Here is a 12149-nt window from a genome sequence, read left to right as displayed (position 1 = left end):
AGAAGACCATCAGCACATGATCAATCCTTTTACAATAAATTTACATCAGAGCTGCTAGAGAAAGAGAAAGAAGGGAAATGGAAAAAAAGGGAGAGATTCATGTAGAAATAATGGTACTTTACTCTATAAAATAGACTTCTCCGTTTTCGGTATAGGCCATCTCCCAGTTTTCAGGTAGAGGACCTAAATTATCCTCTGCGGAAAGAGGTAGGTATTGCGGGAACTTCTGAGAAGGGTCCGTGATGGGAGCGGCGATGATGCTACTATTCGCAGGCGGGAGCGTTGCTTCTTGAAGACTGTGCTCTTCTTGGTCACCAGAATCGGCTGTTTAATCACAGGGAGAGAAAAAAAACATCGTCAATCATACCCCAGACTGAGGTGTTCACTACCGTGGGCAACTATATTCTTAAAAGCCTTCATCCTTTCCTAATTGCTGGACATCGACTATACTCTGTTTTATTTAGATGAAAGTTCTTTTAATAGAAAACATCAAAATGATGAATCAACTTTATTTTACTGAAAAAGAAAGAAGGGAAAAGCATGCTCAAATAATGCATTGCTCACAATCCTGGAAATGTCAAAGAAGAAACATATTCATGACTCAAACCCTCAAGTCCCTTAAACTAAGAAGGCCGTCAGCTCACAGACTGAGTTGCACTCTCATCCCGTAGGTATCATTTGGTTTCATGACTGAAGAGGACTTTTGGAGGTGAGAAAAAAATCAAATCCAAAACGTTTAGAATATGGAGACAGCTCTACCACTGAGTCAGATTCTAGCCTCTTTGGGAAAAGTGAGGCAAATGTTACTGTGAAAACCAGGACAGTCACCCCCAGAACAGTATTGCTGGTGGACTGCTTTGACTTGAGTCCTGAAGGCTCTAAGTACCTGAGTCTCCTTGCCTTCTTATTAACTAGAAACATCATGAGGTGATGTCATCGAAGTCTCTACAGATGGCATTGTTGACATTCTCAATCTCCATGGGGCTTTAAAACATTTTAATCTGGGGGTGTAGTCATTTTCTATCTCCCACAGTGATTCTTCTGCAGACATTTCTGATTTACTCAAAGCAGACTGAGGAATAATAAAAGGCTGTTTTCAAATCTTCCTCCGATGAAGAGCTCCCAACAACACACATGAGAATAAAGGTAATCCAAAAGTTGGATGGAGGACATGTCAAGCCTATTAAACAACCACCTCCACCAAAAATCCACTGCCGCTGAAGAGGCTGACTGGTCTTTCCCTGCCTTGCATCTATCCCCTCGTCTTCTGGTACCACTGCTCAGATCTCCAATTGGAAATCATCTCCTCCATTCAAGGTCCATGTGGTCCAGGTGGGGACTGACTTATACCCACTCCAAGTTCATGCAGTGGGCCCAAGTCACACCCATATCACTCTTGCCTTTATGACTGGATCAAGCACATGATCCAAGGCAAACTAATGTAGGCATGGAAGTGCTTGCTGGAACTATCAAGCAAGAGGTAGCCTCTTGATGCTGAAGTTATTAAGCTGATAGAGTCTCATGTTGTAAAGCTTGTCAAGACTTGTCTGAAAATTAAACTCATGTAGAGGAAAGAAGATGAAATACAGAGAAAGTCACCTAATACCCCTGATGAAGCCTCTCTGATTTCATGTACTCCTGGCCTCTTCAATTGCTTGATCTCCTAAATTCCCTTTCCTGCTGAAACCGATTTGAGTTGATTTTACAATTTGCACCCATGAGCGCAGGTTAATAAAACAACTATAAGTTTGAAGGAAAAAGAGGAAAGTAGGCCACTATGGAAGAAAAAATTTGAAATTACTAATCAATAGCAAAAATTCAAAACATGGCAAGAATTAAGAGATTCACCCTTCATTCTCTAGGAGCCAAAATGTATTCATTTCTGGTACATCATTGGAAGGTACCCTTCTTAAGCTTAAACGTATGTAAGAATCACCTGGAGAGATCTGTTTGTTTGTTTGTTTTATTTTATATTTATTTATTTATTTGGTTGCACCAGGTCTTACATGTGGCATGTGAGCTCCTTAGTTGCGGCTCGCCAGCTCCTTAGTTGCAGCACGTGGGCTCCTTAGCTGTGGCATGTGAACTCCTAGTTGCAGCATGCATGTGGGATCTAATTCCCTGACCAGGGACGAACCCAGGCCCCCTGCATTGGGAGTGTGGAGTCTTAGCCACTGTGCTACCAGTGAAGTCCCTGGAGAGATTGCTAAAATGCAGACATGGCTCCCTACTTCAGACAATAGATTTGGAATTTGGTTCAAAAATGTATATTTTGAGAGCACCCAGGTGATGGAGATTCAAGTACAAGCATTACACTTTGAAGACAGAGATAGAAAAAGTGCTCAACAACAAAAAATCACTAGAACCTTTCGCTTCTAGGAGGGGTTTTGCCCAGCTGGCAATGCGCCAGGGTACGGTGCAGCCTCAGGGTACAGATTCCTATGACCACTGACGCCAGGTCGGAGACACAAATGATGTATGTCTAGAACACTGGAGAGGGTGTATCCTTTCTGAAGGGAGCAGAGAACTCAGTGCCAGGCAATTAGCATCCTGGGGAAAAGTGGACTCAGCGTTTCCGGATTTCTGATTTTTTCAAGAGAAGGTGGAAATCTATATTTTTATGCAAAAACTTCTAATTTTCCAATCCTAATTCCTTTGAAAAATAAAGCGGTGTAGCACAAGCAAGAAAATGAAAGATAGTGATTATAAGCACTGACTCTGAAGCCAGACTGCTTGAGTTTGAATCCTGGCTTTACTCTTGACTAACTTGGGAAACACACTCAACCTCTATGTGCCTTAGTTTCCTTATCTGTAAAGTGGGGATAATAACAGTACTTACCTCATAAGGTTGTGGGGAGGATTAGTTTATGTAAAGCACTCAGTACAGTAAACATTATCTTCTTCATTAAAGTTGTTATTATTAATTTTTGTTTGCAGGGCAGAGCTGGCCCTCAGGCTGCCAATTCGTTACAAATAGGCAGAAAAAGGATGGATTTGACATCAAACCACAGAACAAATCATAGTGTGCCTATTTCTAGCTGTGTGACTTTAGAAGAGACTTTACCTTTCTGAGGATTTGTTTCCTCATCTGTAAAATGGGCATAACACACACACCACAAAAATGGAACGATTCAATACATGCAAAACGCCTGCAAAAGTGCCTGGAGCTCAGCAAGTGCTCAACAGAGCTCAGGACTGGGATCTGCTACTGGAAATACCAAGGGCCAAGGTCAGCGATCATCTATTAATATGATATTTCAGAGTCAGAGAAATGCTGGGACAACAGTAGACATTCAGTAATTTTACTGAAACATTTTAATTAACCTATTTTAATAGAAACTGGATGTAACAGGAAAAGGGTGGTGGCCATAGGTGGGCCACTACATATGAAAAGAGAAACGACTTGGTTTAATACTGAATGTACACAATTCATGGAAAGGGGAGGGGAAGAAGAGGGGAGGAAAAAGTCCTGCCAGTACTCCAAAACCTCGACTACATGAAGGGAATATTAGCTCACTGAAAAAATATATATGTAAGTTTAATTTACTAGAGAAATAAGAAATCCCTCCAGCAACTAGACCTTATCTTAAATTACCCAAATATTTTTTATTTCATATGTTTTCAGTGTCTTCTTTAAAAAAAAAAGCTTTATTTACATATGATTGACATACAAAAATCTATAGATATTAATTTTTCAGCTTTACTGAGGTATAGTTGACAAATAAAACTAAGATATTTAAAATGCACATTGTGATGATTTGATACACATGTACATTGTCAAAGAATTCCTTCCATCTGGTTAATTTTTTTAAAAAGGTGATAGATATTTAATGTATACAACTTGATATATTTGGTTTTCTGTTTCTTCCTTCTAGTTCGGGAGAACCTTAAAACAATCTCATTCTCTGAAAGAAAATCAGAAGTCCAAAAATGAGAGATTGGGGCAGACATAGAGCAGATTCCAAAACTTCATAGTCCTAATCATGGCTTTGACTTTACACATGCTCTGACTTCAAAAACTCTTTCATTTAATTTACCAAACATTTAAGAGTACTGCTATCACTCTCTTACTAAAGACTGCCAATGCATCCAAAGAGGACAGGTAGAATGAATTACTGGAACACAGACTGGGTAAGCAAACAGGAGGCTGGATTCCTGCATTGTCTAGTGAGCTTAACACACACTATTCCTCAGTGTTCTCATCTGCAAAATGGGGAAGATAATACTTAGGCTGTCTATCTCTCAAGATTTCCAGGAGGTTTATAGGATACATGTGAAAATGATTCATAACCGTAAATAAACATGTAAAACATTTTCATTCATGGTAAATCAGAAGCTTCCCAGCATTTACATACGCAGACACACTTGGGACCATTTGAAGGTGACTTTGACAACATAAGCTGATGTCAAACATACATTCTGGAGCTTATTTTAAATTACACATGCATTCAGATTTATGTGCCTTCCTCACTGTGTACATAACCAGTCAAAACCTTTGAGGCTACAAAAGGCTAATAAACTTGACTTAAAACACAAATAACACAGTGGATGAGCCACACAGATTCTGGAGTCAGACTTTTTGGGCTGAAATGACAGCTTTCACCCTCACTGGCTCTGTGATACTGGACAAGCGATTAGACCTCCCTAGTATATGCATGAGAGCGTAGCAAAGTGTCTGCCACAGAGCACTGGGGAACCATTAGCTCTTTTGGTAATATCATTACCTCTTGACATTCCAAAGCAATATTATATCATTAACTGCTAATGAAAAAGAAGCATCAGCAGTCTAATGTTCAACAATAGGGAGGCTGTTGGGAAAACAAGCTTAGGAACACAATTAAATAACATTTTTGGTGTCTCTTAGAGGTGGTTAATGGATGGATCAGCGACTTTTTAGTTGCGGTGGTTTGTTATGTATTTTTCAAGTTGTCTATAATGAACAAAATACTTTCACAAATGTTTTAATTTACTTGCATAAATAACTGTGTGCTTTGCCTAACAGTGTAGTCTACCTTCATGAAGCACACATAAATAGTGTTCTCTCTCCAGGGCCTCCTTTAGGTCTGTAATTTGGGCATAATTTGTAGGAGACTGTCCTACTGCCTTGTGTTCAACAGTCAAGTTCTACGGTGAGAATCTGGGATGACTGCTCATTACTCAGCTCCTGCCTCCATCTTTGGTTGCAGAAAGGAAGGAAGGAAGGAAGGAAGGAAGGAAGGAAGGAAGGAAGGAAGGAAGGAAGGAAGGAAGGAAGAAGCGACCTCCCCAGGACGCTCCTGGCCTTAAACTCGCTGCTCTTTTACCAGTAGATAGTGCTAATGTTATTTAGGCATGTTATTTACACATTTTGTGCCCCCTTCAAAAGACCCAAGCAGGAGTCAGCTGAGATTGTACCAAGAGCCTGTTATTAAAAATATCCTGCTAAATATCATTTTAACTAGCTCCATAGTGTTTGTACATTTGAATCTGACACTCATGCCTCTATCACAATTGGCTCAACCAGGAGCCAAGACTTCATTATGGTACTGCCACTCTGTGCTCGAAGCAGCTGGTGGATTGCTACTTAAAGAGGTTCGGAGCGCAAGATGCTTTGACACAGCTAGCTTGATACACATACCACAGACGGGGTAGTCTCAATTCTTTGAAAGAATTCATATGAGTCAGGGTATGACATGTTGTCAGCTGTCATACTTGTAGTTTGGCAAGTGAGGAGGCATTTATTCAAAATATCCCTTCCGTATTGAAGATGCCCCATCACTTGTGTATCTCAAAATCAAGTCTCTCTCTATGCATCCCATCAGGCGCCACTTGGCTTTCTTTTTTTGTGCAGAAACTAATGATCAGACTGCCTTTAGCAATGATGACCCGGGCCCAGGTGTTTTTTTGTTTTTTGTTTTCCAACACCAGGAATTCAAGTAGGGATGTTATGAGGTCAGATTTTCTGAGGCCTGGCTTCTACAGACAGAGATTTACAGTGGTTAGAAATTGGAAAAGCATCAAGACCTACACTCAACTATCCCTACTCTGTTCTTGCTTTGTACCGAGAAATCTACTTAGTTAATGGAGGACAAATAAAGGCACCCAAGCTTCTTGGGGACCATCCAGTCAGCTTGGCAGAACTGTTTCGATGCATGTTACCCCCAAGGTCTTTCTATTTCTGTGCCCACATCTATATTTTTGGGTTATATCATAATTTGCTATCCTTATTTGTTGGAAGATTAAGACATTAAAATAATGGCTATTTTTTTTTCAAGGAAGTATTGACTTTTTTTTCATAATCTGCTTTCATTTCGGTGAGGACTACTATAAATGGATAAAATATTTTGAAGTGGATGAAATTAACTGATTTCAATAAACAAATATGTAGCAATGGGTAAATTTATTCCAGATATTGCAACTGTAGGTCAGCCACTTGGCCTAATCCATTCTAATTGAGAAAATGGAAATTCTCATGGACTCTAATTCTTAGAGCTGGAAGGGGGAACCTAGATGTGATTTAATCCTAACCAGTCATTTTACAGATGAGAGCAGTTAGAGACTATGTTCATAATAAGACAGCTACCATGAACAAAGCTAGGACAGCAAGCCAGGACTCCTCCTTTCCCTAGTGCTTCTTGTGGAAGGGTTGGGCTACTGTTACGATGATAAGCCATCAAATTTTTTTTTAATTGTTGCCTTGAAAAATTTTAGGCTTCAGAAAGGCCCACACAGGCAGGAGAAAGCAATCAACTAACACAAACTTTTTTCTAAATATTCTAGTAGACTTGGTAGCACAAGGAGGAAAATACAGAGCTGTAACTCTAAAATATCAAAGAAAATAAGTATAGGAAAAACAGAAAAAACAAGCGGTCTTCAAAGTCACAACATTATCGACTGGAGTAACTCATGTCTTACTCAGCTGCGATGTTTTGCGTTACTATATAAGGTCAAACCCCCAAAGAGTCAAAAATATTACTGAACAGTTCTGGGTCACTGCACTAACCCAAGGAACATATATCACAGCCTCTGTGAACGGTGCCTCCAGGGAACGTGCAATTCCTAACCTGTACATCCTTATCCAGAGGACTTGTCCTTGAAGATCCCCTCATAAAATACAGCCTACCTAAGCTTGGGCGTAGATAGCCCTGAATGCATATATAAAAATATAATGCAATGAGTAATATATGCTATATAATATAAAATACATATGCAGTATATAATCTTATAGTATTTATTACTTTTTCATCTTTTCCCTCTTAGGGAATATAGTACAATTTGCATAAGTTAACACATGATTTATTTCCACTGTATCTCTACTTGCAAAGGTATGAGAAAAAAGGAGGCTGCTAGCCTTCCTACAGCATCAAGTGATATTAAACTATTAAACAAATTCTCCTACTTGTCTTTACAAGCAATCAGCCATAATTATGGGGCAGCATCAAGACTAAGTAATAAGTGAACAAAACAGATTCTTATAGATATCATTTTGAAGAGAAAGAAAGGATGCTGATTATTCTTGATCTCCTTCTACAAACACTGCCCTCCTGCCCCTTTAAGATAGCTGGGTGAAGTTAAAATACTCTTGCCAAGAAGCATGAAAAACAGACCAGGGAAAAGACCATCTCTTCTTCCCCAAGCACCGTGTGGTCAGAGTTTGAATTTTGGCGATCCTTCCAAATTCCTCCTGAGAATAGAAACCTTCTTGTGACTCTTCACAAAAGCCTCCCCCAGCGCTCTTTCCCTAAGTCCATCGAGGGGGAACATCGTCTGGTCTTTACCTGTAAAGCTGCTGTTCATTTCAGGAGCATCATCCTCTTCCTCATTCTCCGCGTGGACTATGCCAGCATTTTGCATGTCATTGTAGGACTTGGTTCGCTTTGGGGTTGACTGCTTGGAGCCAGAATGAAGGCTTTGCAAGGCATCCGTCGTGATCACTTTCCCACTGAGTGGCTGGCTAGGAGGTTTGGGTGTTCCATAATAGTTTCCTAGGTGATGGAGAGACACATTTGCATGTTTCAGAAAGAATACTTTGTTATTCTCAAGACTGCAAATCCAAATCTCTTAGCCCATTAAAAAAAAATTTTTTTTTTTAACTAGAAAACCAGAACAAACTGCATTTCATTTCTGGAATGGGTTAGAAAACCTGTCGGTCCTACCCAGTTAGACATGGTGATTTCGGAAGCCAGGAGGCAAGCTGCATTGTGATGGGGCAAAGAACCTACTAGGGCTAAAAACAAAGGCGTCTGTGCTGAATGGCAGAGCTTCATCCTCATTACATTTGAATTTCAATCGGTCACCTTTTTACATATATGCACCAGCATAATGCGGAATCCAATTTAGAGAGAGTGGCTCACAAAATAACAAATCCATTACTGCCGGCACCCTTACAGGCCAACAAAGTTGAGGTCACCCTCCATTAATAAGGGGACTCCTCAAGAGGGAACCAGGGCAATATTTTCTTAAAAAGAAAGTGAACACCACGTGGCGCCTCTTTAACTGAATGGCAGGCCTGACTCTCAAGGTCATGTGTGGTTGGAACAAACCCTCACCCAGTTTTAACAGGAAACTCTTGTGTCGACAGTGGCACAGTGGCACCCCTCATCATGGGTCACTCGTTTAGTAAGTGCCCATTTTCACTTTTAGCCACTTCTCCCAGAGTTTGCCTCAGCTCTGACTGTCGTGTGTGCTAAGTGACTCTGAGTGGTACCTGGATGGGTTTTTACGTTTTAATTTTTATTTTAATATGTGTATATTTTTAATGTGCAGTAGAAAAATCTAACTAGTAAGTGATGGTAGTAAAATATAACATTTACTTCTAAAACTTAAGTGATAAAACAATACTTTATAAAACTGACTTTTTTAAACTTGCAGTTAAACCTGAAGTTTAAAAAAGCAGCTATGTTGAATAAGAAATTAATTGAGTAAATAATAGCAATGGTAGCGATGAGCTTCCTTTTGAACACCTAAGGTAAAAATTGAGTTCTTTTAAAGAAAACTTCAAGTAAATAAAAGATACTATGTTAAGATATAGACAAAATCATGAAGGTGAGTCATGAATGGCCGAAGTTTGAAAATTACAGCTTATAATCAATAATATTCAGTGACAACATGATAAAAAAATATCAACATCAGAATGCCATTGATCCATTCACCCTCTCACATCAAAGGAGTAAGGCCAGGAAGATAGATCATATTGAACCCTTCAAAAAATTGTAAGTAGGGACTTCCCTGGTGGTCCAGTGGTTAAGAATCCGCCTTCCAAAGCAGGGGATGCGGGTTCTATCCCTGGTCAGGGAACTAAGAGCCCACATGACTCGGGGCAACTAAGCCTGCGTGCCGCAACTAGAGAGAAGCCCGTGCACCACCAACGAGAAGAGCCCACACGTCGCAACAAAGACCCAGCGCAGCCAAAAAAAAAAAAAAAAAAAAAAAAGCCTAAGTAACGTTTGTAATTCTATGCTTAGTAAAGTAGAATTTGTAAATAATAACAAATCCTGTACACAGTTTCTTCCCAAGAATCTTACCGCATTGTCTAACCTCAGCACATAATTATATAAAATACACATTTTATTATACAAGCACAAAAAGAAAGGGAGATAGTAGTATGCTGCTTAGCATGAGACACATAGGTGATAAAGAATTTATATCCATTAAATTTATCTTTATAATTAAAAATTTCTTTCTTAACACTATTTCTCTAAAATATTTTATAAATCATCAAATTTATGAGTATATGCACCCACTTTCTTTGAGAGTGGTGTAAACAGCGTGTTTCAGCAGGGGAACCCTGAAAATGCATATTAAAAAGAGCAGTAGTAGACTACCGGGCACCATGTTTGAATTTGAAGGAAACCAAATAGAAACCTGATAAGTGCATTCTGGTGGCTTGTATTCAATTCAATCATTACAGTTCTTTCACAGAAGGTAATATTTCAACCTCTTCAAAAAACTTCTTTCAGGTTTCCAACTTAAAGGTATAGGGATTGAACAGAACCAGCTTGAAGAAAAGGCATCCATGTGTGTTTTTAGGGAGTAACACAAGCACAGGGAAGAATGAACACATGTATGAACCAAGACTCAACCCGCATTTCTAAAGAGGTTACAACCAAAGGATGAACCGTACCTTTGATGAAGTTGGAACACAGCTGCAGCGTTGACTATTTTCATGAACTGAAGACCGTTAGTGAGGTTTAGGTAAGTAAAACAGCTAACTATTTACACAGTAATCTTCATCGTGGACAAAAGATAGAGACAAACCTCTAACGAATCAATTCTAATTCCTTATGATCACTATTATACCAAAACATCATGTACATTTTTGAGTTGGAGGTTAAAGTAAGACCAATGTCTGCAAATAAGAATCTTACACTGAAAGATGTGACTAAAAGATAGGACCCTTTATTCATAATTTTATAGTTATAATTTTGCAATCATTATCACTCATTTTCAGTCCCATTAAGCCAAGGCAATGTTCATGAAACTACTGTCATTTAAAAATCAATTAAAACTTAGGCATCCTCAGTTTATGACAGAAATAAATGTGTGAAAAAGAAAAGTTCTAGTTAAATTTGACAAATACGTGTGGATTTTCCTCAGTTGTCAAGTTCAGGGTCTTTCTGAAGTTAATAAATGATTAGCAGATTTCTCAATGCAATTACAAACTCCCCCAAACAACCCACTTATTCATCATTGTTTCCTGTTTCTGGAAATTAGCTTTAAGATCAATTGGAGACAGATAAAGTACATATTATTAGGTTGAACCGTACATAATTGCTGTTGTAAAAGACAAACTGCCGAATATCAGCAATTTCATTTGGGTTAATCTAATGTATAGGCATTGGCAGTGCTCGGCACATGGCAGTGACAAAGATCTTGGAAGAGCACAGCCTGGGATTCAAATGCCAACTTAACTGCTAATTGGTTATATAACCCTGGCCAAGTCATTTAACCATTTTTTAAAAAAATCTTCATCCTCTTCTGTAAAATTGGGAATTTTAAGAATACCGAGTTTCTACCTAGAGTGCCTATTATGAGAATACAATGAGACAGTCCATTTCATACCTTTAGCACACATAAAAGGCTTCACTACAGGGAGGCTTGATAAATGCTACTTAATGTTAATAGTGTATGTTTCTAATCTTTAAAATGAGGTTCCTTACACCTTGTTGGAAAGATTAATGAGACAATGTGTCTGAAGTGCTTGCCACATGGTAGCTGAGTACCATTCCTTTACTGATGTAAAGGAACAAGCAATGCCAATGACCAAATAACCTTGGGCAAGTTATTTACTCTCAGTCTCACTTTCTCTGTGAAATGGAAATGGTAGCATGAGCTCTAACAACATCACAGGATTATCATGAAAATCAAATGATGTAACATTCTTGAAGGTATCCTGTAAACTATAAGGTATTATAAGTATGAGACGGTGTAATTATTCAAACTTCTCCAGCATTTCTAATTTCCCGTATTGCCTACAACCTTTACAGAAAAGCTTCTATCTCGTGGTTATCTAAGGGCAGAGGGTTCAACTTTCCTTTGCAGATATATTTTTAAAAATCATCTGAATCAGTGACCAACATTTAAAAACTGAATATTTCTGATTAAAATCTGGATATACTGGGAGGTGCTGCTTGACAAACTGTAAGGTCTGGTTCTTTGGATTTGTCTTTTATAGGCAATGTTGGTGACAAGTGTGTGACCAAATTCACCAGGAACACACTCACTGAATTAAGGATTTCTGCACAAAGGTTTTGGCTCCTACCCTTGGTCTGCCCAGCCCTTGCCAGACAAACATCTGGGCCCCAATCTAGAAGAGTGCCCTAAGGCTGTTGCAATGCAAAGGTCTGGGCAGATAAAGGGGCATGCACACAGGAGGGATAGAAGAAAACCTTAAACTTCAAAAATCCTCTATAATTCACAGACTGGTCTTTCAGTGAATTGATTTTGGGTGAATCTGGTTTTGGACCCTGCACTTTTGGCTGATGGGGTCATGCCATGATCCCACGTTGTCTTTCCATGCAACCAAGGGCAAGATAGCTCATGCACTCCCCCATCTGCCACAGTTACCACCAGCACTGCCTCTACCAGCCCTATATACTCTCTCACTCCACTTACCTGGACGCCCAGGCACTTAAATTCAAAACCCCGCCCTTCCAGGAAACTCTCCACCT

The 12149-nt window shown here is 39.3% G+C and overlaps 1 protein-coding gene across 21 annotated transcripts in view; it reads right to left on the bottom strand.

Moving 5' to 3' along the window:
* Window positions 1-12149, bottom strand: part of MAGI1 (membrane associated guanylate kinase, WW and PDZ domain containing 1) — a 622042-nt gene that overhangs the window by 114352 nt on the left and 495541 nt on the right. For all 21 annotated transcript variants that reach the window (XM_028169082.2, XM_028169083.2, XM_007192408.3 and 18 more), the window contains exons 4-5: window positions 7758-7964; window positions 123-324 (exon numbers count right to left, since the gene is read on the bottom strand). In XM_028169082.2, coding sequence (XP_028024883.2) covers window positions 123-324; window positions 7758-7964 — 409 coding nt within the window. The remainder of the gene's footprint in view (window positions 1-122; window positions 325-7757; window positions 7965-12149) is intronic.

The sequence above is a fragment of the Balaenoptera acutorostrata genome, chromosome 10 (assembly GCF_949987535.1).
Source record: "Balaenoptera acutorostrata chromosome 10, mBalAcu1.1, whole genome shotgun sequence".
In the NCBI taxonomy this organism is placed as follows: domain Eukaryota; kingdom Metazoa; phylum Chordata; class Mammalia; order Artiodactyla; family Balaenopteridae; genus Balaenoptera; species Balaenoptera acutorostrata.
Note: the sequence above shows the minus strand (reverse complement) of the source record. Positions and strands in the feature narration are given on the sequence as shown.